At 34.1% G+C, this 19932-nt stretch overlaps 1 protein-coding gene across 1 annotated transcript; it reads left to right on the top strand.

The window, feature by feature from the left end:
* The first annotated feature begins 15426 nt into the window (after positions 1-15426).
* Positions 15427-17672, top strand: LOC126714070 (F-box protein At4g00893-like). The gene is made up of 2 exons (XM_050414061.1): positions 15427-15920; positions 16301-17672. Exon 2 carries the CDS (start codon positions 16347-16349, stop codon positions 17478-17480), a length of 1134 nt encoding a protein of 377 aa, XP_050270018.1. The 5' UTR covers positions 15427-15920; positions 16301-16346; the 3' UTR covers positions 17481-17672.
* The last annotated feature ends 2260 nt before the right edge of the window (positions 17673-19932 follow it).

Below are 19932 nucleotides of genomic sequence, written 5' to 3'. Positions count from 1 at the left end.
CCAGCAAGCACGGGTCAAATACTACCACAGTAGGAATAGTAGAGTGGTATGACAAGAATGGCAACGAGACTACGGAAGAAGCAAATGCTGGGCTAAAGATGGGAAAACCCGCGATCAAGTAAGGCCTAGCCCTTGAAAGGAGCAAGCCAATAAAGAATGGAAAATCAAAAAACAGTTCACATCATAAGAGATCAAGGATGAGTGACAGAATGCATAGATGAGCCTTCAGACCATGGCAAACGCATAAGCAATAGACAAACTTTCAACATACACAGGAAGTGGAGCACGCGCAAGGCCCAGGCACTACTAACCTGTACCCAGCCAATACAAGAGTGGTGGGTCATGGGTCAGAGGTAAGAGAGGGTATAGTCTGGCGGTGGGGAGAAGGGAAAGCCTATTCTGGCGTTTTCTCTCATATTCTTTTGGGGTGATATCCTACTAGGATGACATACCACCCAAAAGAAGGAAAGATGAATTGGAACTACTAGGTGCATGCCACGAAGGATAACAAGAGGGAATACCCACACGGTGGTGGATAAGAATGCCACGGTGAGCAAGCAAACAAAACAGTCTTCTTTGTCTGGTAATGAGGAGTAGCACAGCCAGCACAAGTAAGTGGTGATAGTTGGACAGCTGACAAACTAGAGGGTGGTCAGGAGGAACACCTTGAACCAGACAAAAGTGGTTAAAGACTAAGTTGGTAAAAAACTAGTCACGACAAGCAGTATATAAAAGGTCCTTGTTATGCACAGTAACATCACCACAACCACAGTAACCTCTAGAAGAGAATCACAGCACCACCATCACCATAACACCACACGAGCAAACATTAAGAAAGAAAGAAAAGAGTAGGAAACAATCAAAGTAAAAAAAGGGAGAGAAAAGAGAAAGAAAAGAATTAGGGAGTGTAGAATGGCAGGCATATACCAATAGGTTATTTCCCTCCTTCCCTCTAAAGGCTTACCCTCTGTTAAGGATAAAGAACTTGTTTGGGCACAAGCCATTCAGGCCTGTTCCCTCAAAGTGGATAATTTCTACAGCAGGATCATCCTATGAGGTTACCCACATTAAGGAAGTGGTTCCCTCCTTGACCTTAGCCCCGTAATACAATTGAACGCGGCAAACTGATCTTTCATTCCTTGATTTTATCACTTATTGCTACTATTTCTTATCTCATCTTTGCAACTTCACCTATAATGTGTTCTTTTTCCCTGTTTTAATTAAGGATCCCTTGCTTGTTTTACCATTGTTTTATTGCATTTATCTGCCATAACTCTTCTGTAGCAACTTCGCCTGCCATAGCCATGTAACTAAAGTTTCGGCAAATGGGGCATAGTTTATGCGCAAGCCAGACCAAGGTGAGTTGTAATTGGATTAGTCCCAACTCTCTTATCCAAAACACTTGGGCCCAGTACAACAAAAGGTAGTCCAGCCCAAAATCACAAAAGGCCCACCACACTTCCTTGTTCGCAAGTTCCCAAGCCTGCATCAGTTCTAAACTAGGAAACTCCTTGTGACTGGTGTGACTGGCGGGGTTGATGAACAGCCTCCACCAATATTGAATTCTGACTATCCTCCCTTGAAACCTGTAATTTCTTATTATGTAACTCGGGTTAAACATCCTCATCATCTTCTTTCTCTCGTTTGGTTGCAACTTCGATGTGTGTTTGGGAGCCAAAGATAGGAATGATATGGTCTAATTTCTTCCACTTACGGGGTGCTATGGTAATAGATGTGAGAGACGTGGTAGGGTTTTCCATGTGGGAGTTTGAGTCTTGTGAAACTGTTTTAGAGATACCCAGAGTTATCCCAAAAACTACTCCTTGAGGAGCCATTACTAATGGAGTTATAGCTAGCTTAGTAATCAGGTCAATTACGTGGGCATCAAACTTATGTAGAGCCATATCAATATCCTCAATTTGGGATTCAAAATCAGGCGGATAATTATGGGATGGATTTATGCTAGGAAAGGAATTAATTAAACACCTCAGAAGTTGGAAATAAGTTGGTGCGTAACAGTAGCTGAAAATCCTCCCTCGAATTCATTATTTCCATATTCGAAGCTTGTGGTGAGTCAACAGACATAGGACCATACTGACTAGGGAGTGAGTTTGATCGACGGGAAGTTGAACCGGTGGAGCATCCCTCGCTACCTTGTGTTCTGATATTGGTTTCTGAATTGTTGGACCGCCAAAACCATCGCCAAAGCCTGATACTGTAGTGTAAGGAATTTTCCCTGCAGGGTTGTAAGGCAATGCACGTAACCATGCACCATAACCTTGTTCTTCCAAGGATAGTGAACCTTTGCTACCCAACCAAATATCACACTCCTTTCAGCATGAGACACCAAACCACACCAATAGCAGAAATTAGGGAGCTTTTCATATTTAGATGAAACCCAAATTTCTTTGTTTTCTTCTAAAATGACTCCACAGCCTCGGCAAAGTGGTTTCGAGACATCCACTTCCACTCGTACATGAAGAAAATCTCCCCCCACTATCTCCTTTGAGTGTTCTATAGGTGAGACAATACCCAAAGTCTCTCCCAATTTGATGACTGTCTCTGGATCTAGCATTCTCATCAGTAGACTGTGAATTTGAACTCAGAATTTCATCTTAGTAAAACACAAATATCTTGCTGGAACATAAGTATTGTATCGCCAAAAAAGGATGACATGCTTATCAAAGGACCACGACTCTGTTGCCAGAACACGTTTAGCATTGGTTTCGAGTTCAAAGACAAATAAAAGAATGTGGTCACCTACTTCTCTGACTTTAAATTCGTTCCAAGACCTTCAGAGGGGTTTAAAGGTTTTGCCAATCGCTTCCACATTAAGGGCTCTTCTCATTAGGAATTTGGCAGTAAGGACGTACTACTTACTATTCGACTTTTTTGATTTTGTCAAACTTATTTTCGATCCCTCTATATCTGTCAAGGACAGCTTTTTCCAATCATTGAGGATTTCTTTCGTACCGAAGATGAATATAGAAAGTGAAAAAGAAAACAAAGCTAGGTTAAAATGAAGAGGAATAGAAAAGAAAGATAAGTGTTTCCCCACCCCTAGAAAATAAAACCAACAAAGCCCTACAACTAACAGTGCTAACAGAGGGAAAAAAAATATTTTTCCCAGAAAGATAGAAGGGTTCTACGTAACTAGCTTCTCAGAGAGAACTAGGTAGAGAGAAAAGATTCCAGTTATTTTCCCAATTAAAATCTAATTGGACATTTACCTTTACTCAAAATTTGATTGGTCATATCAACTCAATATAATTCATTTTTTCACACACAATTTATAAAAAAAAATTGATCATATTATTTTTGTATTCCTTTCAACACAAAGAAGACTACAAATAAACAAAAATAATTTATGTTTTAGGTTATGCTAACTTCACTAATTTATGATTTAATTTATTATTTTTAAAACTATAAAAATTAATTTGTTACACCCTAGGATTGAAATGCAATTTTCTAAACGGATTTGAGGGTGACTTATACTCATATTCCTCCCACCTTCCCACTAGTATTTTGACACTTGTATAAAATATGGTTTTGTAGTGGTCTGTAGTATTGCTTCTCCTTCTTAAATTTTTTTTTTTTTTGGCACAAATGAATTATCCTTCAAGTAAATTAATTTTAAAATGACTATTTGGAGTTACATTTTGGATTAGCTTAAATCCAATAAACTGGATCCGACACAATGCGTATCTAATCCAATGTACTAGAACATCAAACATAATTTTTATCTTAAATTTTTGAATGTTTCTAAAAACCCCCCCTATAAATCGTAACAAATTATAAAATTGTAAAAATGAATAATGGGATTAAAATATAAAAAATAAATTTAAACTACCTAAAATTATTACATTTAATTGTTTTTAACTATAGGTTTCTATCAACTCAACTGTTAGATTATCTTCTCGTCAAATAAGAGAACTAGGATTCAAACTTTGTCTATATCAAAAATCAATTGATGTCTTAACCTAATAGTAAAGTACAATTATCTTGGAATAAACACTATAAATTTAAATTTGTGGTGAACCTTTTTTGCAACTCTAGGCTGGACTATCTTCTGCCATGTTACGACCCAATGGTTCTAGGGTAGGAGAGTCATGACTGGCTTGACTGCAACACACCTTAAGCCAGCTTATGCATAAGCTAGAACTCCTTTGCTGGGACCATGGACATGTGCCTACGGTAGAGGATGCTATTATAAAAAAAGTTATGGCAGACAAGTGTAATATGACAAAAATAAGAAGAATATGCTTACTGTTAGCCAAAAAAAAAAAAAAAACTAAATCATTTTCTTAGTAAAGGAGGAAATAATACAGTGATATAAATGCAGCAGAAATGAGTTAATAACAACAATAAAAAGAAAAGGAAATAATATTAATGCTTGATCAATAGAAGGAAGAAATATTAGTTTGCCATGCTTGATTTGATTTCTCAACGGAGTCAAGTCCAGGAAGGGAACCACTCTTCAATGTGGGCAATCTCACAAGGAAGTCCTGCCATAGAAATTGCCCACTTTGAGAGAATAGGCCTAGATGGCTTATCCTCGAATTCCTTAATTCTCACTAGAGAGCAAGTTGTTAGAGGGAGAGAAAGGAATATCCTATTAGTCCATGCCCACCATCACTCTCTGCTTTTCCTTTCTGATTCCTTTTTCCTTTCTAAGTTTCCTGTTTTCTCTCTTATCTTTCACTCCTTTTCTTACTTGTTTTTCTCTTGTTTTATCTCTCGTATTTTCCTTCCCCCCCTTCTTCTGTTCTCCTGCATTGCCTCCCTCTTTTATGCACAACTAAGGCCCTATTTTATACTGCCTGCCATGATGGGTTTTTACTGTTTTACCCATTAACTGCTTTTGTCCTGGTATAGGTGTCCTTCCCAAACCATCCACTGGTCTGTTAGCTGCCCAGCTATCACCACTTACCTATGCTGGCCGTGCCACATTCCATTCCTAAACAAAAGAGTTTTATTTTTTTTTTCTTGCTCTTTGTAGCATTTCCATCCGAATAAGGTTGGGCATTCCCTCTTACTAACTCCTATGGCATGCACCTAATGATTCCAACTTATCTTTCCCTCTTTTGGGTTATATGTCATCCCAGCAAGACATTTCCCTCAAAAGATCTTGAGCGAGAACCTCATAATAGACTTCCCCATTCTCCCCACCGCCAGACCATATCCTCTCTTACCTTAACCCATGGCCCACCACTTTTATATTGGCTAGGTACAAGTAAGTGATGCTTGGGCCTTGTGCATGCTCCACTTCCATGTGTGTCCATGTCTTGTCTGTTGTTCACGCGTTTGCCATGACCTGGGGGCTTGTCTGGCCTTTGCTACATGTTCTGCTACGCATTCTTGACATCTTGTGGCGTGGATGAGTCATTGGGTCTTCATTCTTTATATCATGCTTCCTTCCTGGGCTAGGTCTTGCTTGGGCATTGGCCTTTCCTTCTTCAATCCAACCCTTACCCTTTTTGTGGGTCAGCTAACACTTTTGCCATGTCGCCCCGTTGTTTCTGCCATGTTATCATTTGACTTGTGCTTGCTAGGCCTCTTTTGGGCCTACTGTACACTTTCCTTCTGCTTAGCTCCTGTAACCCAGTACTATCGTTGGGCTTGTACTCATGCTGGGCTTCTTTGGCCCATTTCATCCCTTTAGGGCTTTTTTGGCCCATTTTATTCCTTTGGGTATCCTCTGCCCATTTCATTTCCTCGGGCATTCCCGGCCTATTTCCCATGGGTTTTTGCTTAGTCTTTTGGGCTTCCCTGGCCTAAATTACCATATCCTTTACTTTCAGGGTTTATAGGCTTTTCCACCAACCCCATTTACTTAGTTCCTTAATTTGGGCTCCTTCGGCCCATTTTTGCTTACTTTCCATTTCTCATAATGTCCATGGGTTTACTACTTCTTTTTTCGGGTTCCTTTGGGCCCGCTTGCTTTCTTTGAGACCCTTTTACTATTTTACAGTCCTATGGACCATTATTCCTACCATTCGAGTTTAATGGTTTTCTTCTCAATTTGCTAATTCTTCTTCGCTATTCCCTCTCATATTGTTGGGCTTCTTCATATTATTGGGTCTTCTTTCCAAAGTGGGTATCAACAAAATTCTATCATATTTTCTTTATAAATAATATATATATATATATATTTTTTTTTGTTTTTACTTTTTAGTTTATTTCAAATGACAACTTACCACTATTTCTTTTGGGTAAAAAAAATTATAAACTTTACAATGCCTTTCAAAATGATATAGAACCAATAAAAAAAAATCGGATATTTACTATACACATAAATTTGAACGTATCATATCTATCTAATCTAGATTATATATATACTAGTATTATGCCCGTGCGGTGCACGGTTTAATAAAAAAATTATATATAAAGTTTAAAATATATTTTTTTGATAATATAATTAAACTTAATAACAAATAAAATAGCAAAAATATTTTAAAAATTATGGCAAGTTTTAAATTTCTAAAAGCTTTTAGTAGTAAAAGCGCATTGCACGGTTTTGGTCATAAACTTATAACATGAATAATTTTATTGAGGAACAATAATTTTATAAATTTCTAAACCCAAAAAAAAAAAAAAAAAAAAAAAAAAAAAAATCTAGAATTAGAGTTAATGTAAAGAAACTCACATGAAAATTGAATTAACTTTGATAGTAAGGAGGAGGCAGGTGAAATCATGTAGATTTCACATCACCTTAAATATCTATTGTTTTTACATCACCCTTTTTTATATTTAATCAATTTTTTGTCTCCATTCTTTGTGGAGTGATGTTTGTTGACAAGAAAATTTCGATGTTCCCAAATAGAATATGGGGTAGCCAAGCCGAAACTCGACGATGGGCTCTTGAAATAAAGTCCAAAGGCTTTCGGTGTCGTGTAAGCCCGCCCAAGCAAGAGATAGAGGCTGCACCCTAACAAGAAGATAACAACAAAGCACAATAAACACGTTACTGTTATTAGTTTGTTATATTATTAATCCTTTTACAGCATCATAGTTCAAATCAATCCTCTAGCGGTAAGGGTAAAATTACACTTAGTCCAGAAAAAAACAGATTTATACAGTCCAATGGTCAATGATTAAATAAGTTTAGGAATATGTTAACTCCTGGGGGTCCTTGCATGTCTCGGTCAAGGGAATTCATTGTACTTTCAGCCATCATTACATCAATGTGAGGGAAAAGTTCAATTGTTACATATACATTATATCCTTCAACCGTAAAATAAAAAGTAAAAATTAAAGGTTCCATGAGAAGAGATAGTTTCTAAAACATTATGGCCTTCATCATAATAATACTAAATAAGGATTAAAGGCTTCATTGTTACAAATAAAAGAGGAAAAATAGGATGGAATGAAGGGAGAGAGGGATCCCAGCTCAGTGCAGCAAGTATTAGACTAAGATTTTGGTGAGTGTGTGTTCATAAGGCATGAATGAGACAATATGGGCTGTTTTGAGTGAGTGGGATGAGATTAACTATGAGGTTAAGGCTTTTTGTGAGTAGTGGTCTGTTTGTGAGTAGTGGAAGGCATTTATGAGTTGTGATTGAGTAAAAGAGAGGAAAGAATGTTTGAGGTTAGATAAATGTGGGCTGAAAGGGATAAGTAGTGAGCTTAAGGAGAGCTAAACTACTAGCAAAATGGCAAATAAACCAGGGGTTTTAGAGGGAGTAGCTATCCTTGTGGGTTGAGGTGCTTATGCTTTTATAATGGAGTTTAAAGAAACATTAATTAACAAGCATCCAAAAAAAACGTAGGTCTGATTCAGGGCAGCAGGTCAGCTGAATTAATAACCTAGATTTGGCCTAAAAATGAGAGATTTGCTTTTGGGGCTGTTTTGCTTCTTTTGGCAAGGTAGTATTTGGAGTAATCTTGCATTAAATGCTAAGATTGCTGAGATTGTGTTTAGCCAATGGGATTAAGGCAAGTATGAAGGAAGAATCCTAGTGCTGCAACTGAGATCTGAACCCTAGGAAGTAGGATTCAACACCCCAAGCCAGGTGTCAAAGTTTAAGCCCACTTCAGAGAGTTCTGCTAGAGATCCTTTTATGCCTTCCAAACCACAAGTTCCCAACTTTTCGCCTTTAGGATTCATGGGCTTGGCACATGAATCACGTCTTGAACGTTTTTAACATTTATAGAATTAATTTGTTGAAGTTTAGATAATTTGGTTTTAGCTCCCCTTCCACTAGAGGTGCAGTCTTGAGGAAGATAATAGAGTACCTTCATCTTTTTGACTTCAGCTGATATGACAACCCTTGGGCATTGTTCATGTCAGGTAGAAGGTGGCAGAAAAATGATGGGATAGCCCCTAGTTCATCCCCAAAAGCTTGGTTCTCTTGTAGGGGTCCCTAATTGTTTCTTTGGTTAGGGATGAACAGGGGTTGGTTGCCCACTTTCAAGCCTCTTGCTGGGATCTTTTTAGGCTAGAACTTTGCTCCATTTCAGCATTTTTAGTTGGGCCACATGGCCCTTTCTTTGCTTGGGCTTGCTCCCTTCTCCACGAGATTCTTGGGCCTACAAAATGGGCATTGAAGACATGTTTTGCCATGGGCATTAAGACCCTGGTAATAAGTTTGTATTGATAATTGAAAAACAATCTGAACAACAATTTGTATTATTTGATCTCATCCTCTATCTCTGTATTTTTGAAAACAAAATAAGTCAGCAATATATATATATATATATATATATGTGCGTGTGTGTGTGTGTTTTGATAATGACCACAGTCATATTTACAATTTATAAATTCTATATTTGATTTTAAAAGAAAAAAACATGTTAAGTTAATAACAAAGTTGTATCCATCATACCTTTTTTTAGCTTAGTGGCACTTTCTAATCCCCATGTGAAACACTGGATTCAAATTCTACCCCAAATATTATCTAAATTTGTGTTTGATCAACTAAAAACAAAAAAAAAAAAAAAAACCTACTTAGCACGATATTTGCGGATAAAGCTTTAACTACAATCTCTCAAACCTATTGCAATCATCTTTGCATCTTCACTTATGTGCCCAAACACATCACATACGACAAAACAAAATTAATAAACTCCAATCTCCCAAACCTGTTGCAACCATCTTTGCATCTTCACTACTATGACCCAAAGATATCATACAAAGCAATGAATGAACTACTTTTTCTTTTTTTTTTTAATTCCTCATCCAACTTTGTTAAAGGTGAATAGTTAATATTGTTGGTGGTGCATGAACTCATCCTCGCACTACTTGCGTAGTTATTTAGCCAAATGTAAGTGCTTGCACTCCAAAGGAAACTAATTAAAAGATATATTAAGGGAGCAATATAAGCGGAATAGATTAGAGGATTAACTCTCCTGTATTTATTGGAAAGGAAGTAGATCTAGATCCAAAAACTTTCCTTACCATTTCCTCAAAATAGATAAAACTTAAAATACTAATTTTTAATACTCAGAATGAGATGCATACAATTCATAAATGATTTTTTGGAGTCCAAATTTTATGTCCTACTTTTCTTACTCCACTCTATATTCCACAAATAAAAACTTGCCACATGTTCACCTAATTAATTAAATACTACCATTATTGACTTATTAATACTACCATTATTAATTAATGGTAGTATTTAATTAATTAGGTGAACATGTGGCAAGTTTTTATTGATGGAGTATAGAGTAGAGCAGGAAAAGTGGGATAGAAGATTTGGAATCGATTTTTTGTGTAGTTAATATATATTAATGATGGGGTTGGCTTCAAAAAAAATCAACTAAAAAAAATGATGGCACTACAATCTATTTATTTTGGAGATAAGATTTTATTTACTCTTAATAATAAAAACTTAGAAAATAGGAGAAGATGATAAGAACCAAAAAAAAAATCTATTTTTTAATATAAAAAAGTATTTGGTCATTAATTTTTTCTATATAATTTTTTGAAAAACAATAACTATTTTTGTCATTTAAAAATAAATATTGTTGTCATTTTTATACTTTATTAATAATATATTTTTTTGGAACTTTTTCAAATATTCTAAATTGTTAGCATTGAAATTTGCCGGAAAAAAAAACCTACAAACCACTAATTAATTAGGGCACCCAAACCCACCAATGTTAATGAGACATTCAAATCCAAGTGAGTTTTAATGCTTATTAAAAAAAAATTGCTGCACCCTTAATAAACTATATGTGTATATATATATATATATAGTAGAACATATAATTTTTTAATCAAACATGAATCATTCAAGATATTTGTTGTTAGGATCGCTCAAATAAATTGATCTATTTCTATTGAAGATAATTGTACCGTGGATTTCACATACATTAAATTTATTTTCTGGCCAATAAGTAAATCAAAGAAAAAACTAAAAAAAAAAATAGAATAAAATGAAGAAGAAGAGGAAGAGGAGGAGAAATACATACCTTGCTTTGCGGATTAAGGGAGCAACAATATTAATGAAAAAATATTTTGACTGCCTAACTGAGAGTCTATAATCTATATATATATATATATATATATATATATAAAACCGAAGCTTTTGAAGCTCCCACAAATTTCCACATCAGCACAATATTAAAAAAAAAAATCAGAAACCAAAAAAAAAAAAAAACTTTTCTAAATCCCAAAAAATACTTAAACGCAAAATCACAGCAAATATATTTAAAAAAAAATTCTGCTCCCACAAATTTCCACATCAGCACAATATTAAAAAAAAAAAATCAGAAACCAAAAAAAAAAAAAAACTTTTCTAAATCCCAAAAAATACTTAAACGCAAAATCACAGCAAATATATTTAAAAAAAAATTCTACCCCAAACAAAGCAAAACCCAATTCTCTTCTAAAACTAAAAAACTAAAACCCGTCCTGCTCTCTGCCTCTCTCTTCTCAGAAACCCAAAAAACAAAACTCTCTCCTTCCCCCATCCTGCTCTCTCTTCTCAGAAACCCAAAAAACAAAACTCTCTCCTTCCCCCAAAATCAAAATCCAAAACTCAGATGAGAAAGAAGTAAGCGATCAAAGGTAGAGCTGATCAGATACAAAGAGTCTCGCACCCACCTTCAAGCGCCTCCCCTTCTATTGCTGCGGGTACCTGTTCTCTCTTTCAAATTCATTCATTGTTATTTGAATCTCTCTCTAATTTTCAAAATTCTTTTATTTTGTGCTTTGCAGTCCTACATTGACACTTTTTATTTTCTGGTAATTCTCCAACTTCTTTTCGTTCTAAATTTAATCCGTTTAGTTTAAAGTTAGGGTTTTCAAAATTTTAGTTATAGTGCGTGGTAGGTGTTTGATGCTGGGTCTCAGTTAATAAGTCCTTATTGTTTGTTAAAAAAAAAAAAAAAAAAAAAAAAAACTACCAGCGAGTGTGAGAGAGAGACAAAGACAAGTCTTTTGATGTCGCAAGAGTTGTGATCTTTATAATATTTGACTGTAGCATCAGTAATTGGCACTAAGTTGCCAAGTTACCATCCTTCCTAGAATCTTCTCCATTTTGTTTCTCTCCAGCAAAAGATTCAATGTTTGATAAATATTGATATAAAGCTTCCAAAGTATTTTCACGATCAGACAAACTTAACCAAGTTGAGCATCTGTTTGGGTGTTGAGGAAAAGCAAAAGTAAATGGAAGCACAATCAATTGTGAAGGTTCCTTTTAGATACCTTTGTGAATTGTGAATTTTGCTTTGTTAATTGGGGATATCTGTATACTTGGGTTTTATATATCTATTTATATATAGGTTTGGCACAGAGTTTTCACATTATTGGACCCGACCCAAAACTCACCAGCAATAAGTATGCATATGGTATGTCCTAATAATTTTACTTCTATTATGTAATATGTTGAAGAAAGATTCTGCAGATGCAGTTAATGCAGAAACTGATGTTGCTGTTGAAGAGCTATAAGCAGGGTGTTGTGCTACATGTAGTTCAATGTTAGGTAGATATGGTGCAAGTAGTTTAGTCTATTAAGTGAGCATGTGATGTGCACGTGACTTTGAAGTTAGTTAGTTATCTTTCAGTTAGTTGGTTAAGTACTCTGTTGATGTATATAATCAGATGATAGTGACCAATAATATTCAGATAAGCATTTTGCATCATTCTATTTTCCTAATTCCAAATCCTAATATAATACATATGGAAAAAATAAACTTATGGATTAAGTTTTGGGTTTGTGTTAAATGAGTTACTATAACTTAACAATGTATTCTTTGGTTTGCATTTTATGTTAGCTTTTGTTCATGAACTTCATGATCTCTAACAATTTATCTTTCCAATTTCTGGGGATTGAGGTGAAATCAATGGGATTTGGGAAGTGGGTCTGTTTAATTTCCTGGATTTCTGTTCAGATTTGTTGTTGAGGATTTTTGTCTTTTGGGTATTTCTTTTGTTTTGATTTTGATTTGAAGAGACTTGGAATGGTGAATTGGTTGACTTGGAATGGTGCATTGGTTGTTTGGCACTGCATGTGTTTGTGTCATTAATCTATTTGCTATGTATTGGACAGCTTCTTATAAGTTGTTTGAAGTGCACGAATTTCAGCTGTACCATTTCATGATGCATTATGATCATTTACGTTTCATTTGATTTTTTATCACATAGAGGAGAAACTTTTTACTATAATTAATCTCTAATTTGTTTTAATTGGAACTCTTACAATACAAATATGTAAGTAAGTACATATATGTAATTGCAGGTACAGAGCTACAGCCATGCTTAGCATGCCATCAACCTCATTGAAATTTATGTTGCATAAAGGATATAAGAAAGTTGTATTGTTTTCACCTTGCAATGGCAAAGACAAGATTTAGCAAAATAAGTACAGCCTCCAAAGTTTTATTCAGCAAAAATATAATGTATTTTGATTGGTTTTGATTGGTTTATCATGTCAGGTAATTCTCCCAATTCTTTTCAAATTTGTTTTCCCAAATTATATCTGTTTGTCTCTCTATTTGTTTGTAAACTCCACCATTGAATCTCTGTACACCCCTATTTTTTCCTCTCTTTTTTCCATATGGATTTTTCTTTTATTTCGTTTGGTTCCCTATTGCTTGATTATTTTTCATGTTTTTTTTTTGTTTGATGGGTTTCCTTTGGTTTCGGAGGATTGCAAGGAACACAACCTAGAAGGTTTTAATTCTTCTACTATTCCGTTTTGTTCCTTTTTCTACTATTAAATCAAAAAATTGGAACAAAGTTCTCCATTGTTCTATGGTTCATCATTTTAAGTTGTACTATGTTTTTTTTTTTTTAATTTAATTTTTTTAATGAAAAAGTTGTACTATGTTGATAAAACAAAGTTTAGAAATTTAGTACTTTTATTGTTAATTGCTTCTTCGATGAGATGTAATTGTTCTCAACTCTATAGGATTCTCTTTTTTTTTTTTTTTTTTTTGGTTATGGTTTTTTTCCCTAGCCTGTGTTTATGTTAAACATGTTGATGAAAGGGTGATTATTTACATTTAAAGCTTTTTTTTTTTTAATGAGAATCACAAAGACATCTAAAACTGAAAAAGAAAGTTTAAACTCCTAGAGTTTAATATATAGATTGCTTAAGTTGAATTTTATGCCCTAAGACTTTGGGGTTACACATCAATTTTTTCATCTTTGTTGAAAATCTGAGTTGGATCATATTTTGTTCCTGAACCTATTACTGTTTTAGAATCCAAATTTTGGATTGGAATCATGCTTTTCTATATTACTTGCAATTAATTTTTTTAACTCAAATTTGTAGTTGGATTGTCATATCTTTTGCCTCACAGAATGTTAAATGTTGCAGGTGGTTTCTTTTACCCAAATTTGTGTTGTGGACTTTTATTATTGCCCATAATCCATCCTATGATCCTTGCTTGACACTTTTGAGGTTAGAAGAAAAGGAGAGAGACCCCCTTTTTAAATTTTTTTATTTATTCCGTAGCTATTTTCAACCAGACAAGACTTGGTTTTTGGGCATTAATTGCAAAGCCATGAAAGTTCTTAAATTGAAGGATTTACATTGGCAACTGCTTATTCTTAACTTAAATTTGTTAAGATTCTCATCCCTTTTTTAGTCAATTTGTATTCTCCTTATATTTTCCCCCATTTTGCTCTTGGTTTAACATTCTGTACTATTATGGGTTAACAAAAAAAATTATAATATGCTTTGAGCCAAATTATAAAAATTATCCCGTGCATCGCACGGGTTAGCGACTAGTTCTATTTATATATGAATTACTATTATACAAAATTGTTTCAAACGCATATTGCCTTTGTTACACGGAGTTTGTCTAAAAATTTATCAATATAAGATTTTAGATAAACACAACTCAAAGGGCTTATCATTATCCATTGAATTGCTAGGCTTTATCATTATCTTGTAGCATGTTTGGTGATGAAGTTTTCTTGATCTCTCAAAAGAAAACAAGAAAAGTTGAAACTTGAAAGATCTCAAGTTTTCATTGGAATTCAAAGAAAAAAAAAAAATATATATATATATATATATTTTTTTTTTTTTTGAGAAAAGAAGTTGATATGAATAAAACATAGGTTGCATATTTTGTTAAAACACTTGCTCTTACTTTATCCAAAGTGATTGATAAGATAAAAAATTTGTTGTTTTTATCTAAAACATTATATCAATTCAGTCAAGCCACTTGGTACGGCTTCTAAGCCTTTATTGCAATTTGGTGAAACCACTTGGCGCAACCATAACTTTTAAACTAAACTTTTATTATATAGTATATGAGATATATATATATATATATATATATATATATATATATAATATGTTTTCCTAAGGAACTACAATATCACCCCCAAGGACGCCTTCAACATCCAAGGGTCGCGAACCGACCATAAAACCCTATTTAATTAGTGGAACGCATCAGCTGTTCATTCTGAAGTTGGGTAGTAAGGGTTGGAGAAGGGCAATCACTCGTTCTTAACACCAAAGAACCGGAAGAAAGGGGAAGCTTTCCGTTCTTGGTTCTTCTGTTCCTAGATACTCTAAAACCACAAAAATTCTTAGTTAGAATGGGATTCCAACTCAGCATCCTTTTTTGAGATTTTGAGAAAAGCAACAAGGGAAAAGAAAAAGCATTTGTAGTTATCTTTTTTGCTAAAAAATGAGAAATTATCATATTGTCAAAGTGATATTAATTACATTTATTGTTTGGTAATCTTTTTTTAAGTAGAATTGATTACGACTTTTGCATCTTCTTTTCTTAATAATTTAAATTTAAATATTTTTTGGATAGAACAAAAGCCTCAAAACTATTTAAAATAATTATTAATAAAAAGAAAAGAAAAGAGGATATTGCTAATCTCACGGGATTCCTCTTACAAACTATGGACTAACCTTGCTCCTTCTATCGTTGATTTTGAGAGCTAGTACTATAGAATGAAAAGGGTGTAGATCAAAGGTTTTTAATCTACCCGAAAAATATGGCCAAGATAGCATCACTCCACTCTTTCCTCAAAAAAGATAGCATCCCTCAAGCCTACGCAATCTTTCTTTTTTTTTTTTTGAGAGGAAAGATAGCCTACGCAGTCTAAAACAGATAAATGTATTTCAATAATTTTACACTTTCACGTACCAGTAGATTGTAATTAGTTGATTGTGATTATCACATAGGCCTATCGTTTTTCTCTCCGCCACTCACAACCTTCCATGTATGACAATTTAATAAAGTGTGAGTTACTTGTTTAACTTTTTGATGAAGTTGAAGTGTGCTAAACTACATTCTTTGAAAAGGTGAAAAAGAGCTGATGATCGATAACACAACTTTTTTTCATATATATATATATATATATATATATATATATATATTGGTCTTGATCAGCTCAAAAAGAAAAACAGAGATCTAAGCTGAAACAGTTGCTTTCAGTGACATCTGCGAGAATACTGCTGCCCCAGCTTGGTGACTTCGCCCAAAACCAAAACCAAAACCCTCTGGTAATTATCACACTCTTATAGATACCCATCACCATCATTTCTAGTTGCTAATTTTGTTACTTTCTTTTATTTTTTTATTTCATTTTGTTATTACTTTCAATACTAGGGTTTTTTGTTTAACACCACATATTGATATTGGTTTTATATTCTTGAATTTGTGTTCGCAAATTCGTATTATTATTTAAAAAAATTATTTACTTTTTAGATAGGTAAGGAAGATAATGGGGATGAGACACCACACTGAGTTATCACTTGAACCCCACAAATTGAGTAATTAGACCATGGTGTGTGAGTGTGTGTGTATATATATTTATATATTGGATTTTTAGACTAAGACAATAGTGAACTTTCTAATTGTCATTTTGCTTGGAATTTGATAGGGTTGGGACTCTTGGGAGGTTGTGTGTGTTAATATTTTGAGTACTGATGGAGTGGAATTTTTGGAAGGATAGTTCAAAAGATACATCAATGATGGTGAATAGACACAAGCACTTAAGTGGTTGTGAGGGAAACAGCAGAGAATTTAGATCATGGTCCAATCTTCCGATTGATGTTTTTAATATAATTGGCAGACAACTTGATTTTATTAAACGGGTTTGTAAGAATTCGCAAAAAATTCAGGCTGTTGGTCCATTTTATGAGATCCTTCAAGTTCCATGGCTAATGGAGCACAGTTGGGGTTTTGATGGAAATGTCTACAGTTTATGTAGCTTTCACCTCCCAATTGAAAATCAAAGTCACGTCACTTACAACAAGATTGAGGGGAAAGAGTTGAATGATGCAGTCATATGTGCTTCAAAGTTTGATTGGTTGCTTTTACAGAAATCTACATTGTCATTCTTCTACAATCCTTATACGAAGACTATAATCAAACTACCTGATCTTGACATCAACTTCAATCGAAGTACATTTTCCTCGGTCCCAACTTCTCCTGATTGTGTTTGCTTTGCAATACAAAGTTCCAAAAACAGTAGCAAAATGTGGCTAAGCACATGTCAACCTGGTGACCGCAAATGGAGCACCACAGTCAAGTTTGCTGGTCCTAAAAGGGCAGTTGAGGATGTGGTTTACAGTAATGGAACTTTTTACTGTGTTTTTACAGGAGGAGCATTGGGGGCCTTTTGTGTTGTACACCGTTATTGGAGTATGCTCACGGATGTGAATTTGGTTCCTGGGATATTGTCTGACACAAGGGCTCATATGGTAGAGTCTAATGGGCAGCTCTGGTTAGTGTATCGTTCTAGTTCTATGTGTTTCAGAGTTTTCAATTTTGATTGGTCAGAAAAGACTTGGGATGAGACATATACGTTGGGATGTCAAGCATTTTTTCTCGGTTGTACCTCGTTCTCAGTTTCAGCAGAAGGAGAAACTGCAGGTTTTGCAGAGAGGATTTATTATCATTGTGATACTTACAGTTCCTATTACTCGTTGAAGACTAAGCAGAGTCATCAATGTACGTTTTATCCATGGGTAACTGAACGCGGGCCTGAGAGAGTTTGGATTCAACCTCCTGAGATATGGTCAAAATTGGTTAGACACCAATTTGGAAAACAGGTCTAGCCATTTAGTCATGTTTCTTTGCTTGCATTATGAAATGGACTAATATACTTGCTTAGGGCACTAATTTGAGTTCTAGCACTATGAAGTGTGGAGGATTTATTGCTATTATTTCCTTGAATAACAAGCTTTCTGTATAAAAAGTTAGGAAGGATTTTATGGCATCATTATAATACTATGACTTTATTATTGTTACTTTCGAGTCCTTACATTTTATTTGTGATTCTGACCTTTTTGGATACTTCATGTCCAAGAGACTGCCATTGATAAAATCCTCATCCCTGTTGAGAAGAAGGAAAATGATTTCACATTCTTCCTTCCGGCAGACAGGGGTTGCACCCCATTTGGTGTGCCATTTGAGCTATGGTTCGTTGGCTATATGGATTTGTAGAACTTGTCCTGTTTTTTATTAGAAAGTTGAATCCAAGAGTGGGTTCATGGAGCTATATGGCCTTGCTGTTTCTCTATAAATAGATATAATCTGAGAATTACTGCTTTTAACATTGACACAGAATTTAAGTTTGTAATGGAGAGGCAATGCAAATAGGATTGGTTATAACGGAAACAATCCATAATGCTTCTTCAACTTTTGGCCAAATTGTTGTTTTACATTAAGGCTATTAATGATCTTTGTTTTACATTAAGACAATTAACAATATTGTCTTTGCCACCGGATAGTGCAGACAGTGATATGTTGTGGCTTCTCTTTTATAGGTTTTTTTTTTTAATAAGTTACACACACCTGGTGGGTAATGAAACTGTAAGGAGGTGCCATTTAAGCTAGGACTCATTGGCTGTTCGGATCTTTAGAGCTTATCCTTTTCTTATTAGAAAGTTGAATAGTGGGTTCATGGTGCTATATGGCCTTGCTGTTTCTCTATAAACAGATAATCTAAAAAATTACTGCTTTTAACTTTGACACAGAATTTAAGTTTAATGGAGAGGCAATGCGAATGGGATTTGTTATAACACATACAATCTATAATGCTTCTTTGCCTGTTGGCCAAATTGCTGTGCTACATTACTTTTGTAGTCATAAATAACTATGACATTTGAATCCTTGAGTTTTACCCTGAGGATTTGTAATTGGTTTGTCATCATTTATTTATATGTATTGAGAATGTAGTTCCTAATTGTACACTCATTGATTTTTTCAAATTAAAAAAAAAAAAAAAAAAAAAAAAAAAAAAAAAAATTAAATTCGTTGTTGGCAGTGGACGCAAATATATTACTATGAATATAAAAATTGCTGTTAGTTCTAGCAGCTACATCATTATTCATATGCAATTAGTCGCTAACCTGTGCAATGTAAGGAAAAATTATTGAGTATGCATTATTATTTAATCTTTTGTGAATGAACATTAAATGAGCACACATTTTAGCAAATTTATTTTTCTAAGATGTATATGAATGTTTTGCAAATATAACTTTTTAAAGAAGATTTAAACAATTTTTTTTTCTTCTTATTTGATTGCACATTAAGATTCCAATCTACAAACCCTTGTGGTGCACGAAATTTTTTTTTTTATAAAATTATAAAGAAAATTTTATAAATCCATTATTGAAATTAGAATATATTCTTAGCTCCTTTCATAAACTAAAATAACAAACAAAATAAGCCTTTCATAGTCATCATTAATATATTTGCACAAAATCAAAATACGAAAATGCACTAAAATACTACAAAATTTTTACTAAAATAATAAACTAACTCTTTTAATGATGATAACTATTAAACATTCACATGGAAAATATAAAAAAAAATAAAAAATACTAAGGATAGATATAAATATACATGCTCCATATCTGTATATCATCTCAAACTGATTTTTAGAAAAAAAAAAAAAAAATATATATATATATATATATATATATAATTCAGTACGAGGTGGTCTCTGTTTGTCTCCTCAAAAGGTTAAAATTTGGTTCTTTCTGTAGAGTACGTGGGTTGTAACTTGAGTCTACTGACTACAGAGCAAAGCATAGAGACTGGAGTGAGAGAGAAGGAAGAAATTGAAATGTTAAATTTACTGCGTATGGGGTTTTTAGTTTGGTTGCTCTAAAAATGCAACCCGGCAACCAAACGAAATGGTCTTTGTAATATCCTTTGTTGCCTCTTTGTATATATGGACTCTAATTTACCAAAAAGCCCTACATGTAATAAAAATATTTTGGCTTCTTCCATTGAATGACTCACTTTATAGGAAAAATAATACATTCAAGTTACATTTGTCATTTGATATAATTTTTTATGATGTTACTTTTTTTTTTTTTTTTAAGGAATATTTGGAAAAATCAACATTTGAATTACATTGTTTTGTTATAATTTTCGTACTTACAAATATCAAGATGATTAGAGATTAATAATGTGTGGCCCAATGGTTTAGGGGCCCGGCTCGCTCGCTTATGGGGAGTCCACAGGCCCCAAACTAAAAGAGACCAGGGCCCAAGTCCA

The sequence above is a fragment of the Quercus robur genome, chromosome 2 (genome assembly GCF_932294415.1).
Source record: "Quercus robur chromosome 2, dhQueRobu3.1, whole genome shotgun sequence".
Taxonomy (NCBI): Eukaryota; Viridiplantae; Streptophyta; class Magnoliopsida; order Fagales; family Fagaceae; genus Quercus; species Quercus robur.
The sequence above is the reverse complement of the archived record's forward strand: the minus strand, read 5'-3'. Positions and strand labels throughout refer to the sequence as shown.

Excerpts from the sequence above, each read along its gene's own strand:
- LOC126714070 (XM_050414061.1), top strand. The coding sequence starts at position 16,347 with ATGGAGTGGAATTTTTGGAAGGATAGTTCAAAAGATACATCAATGATG.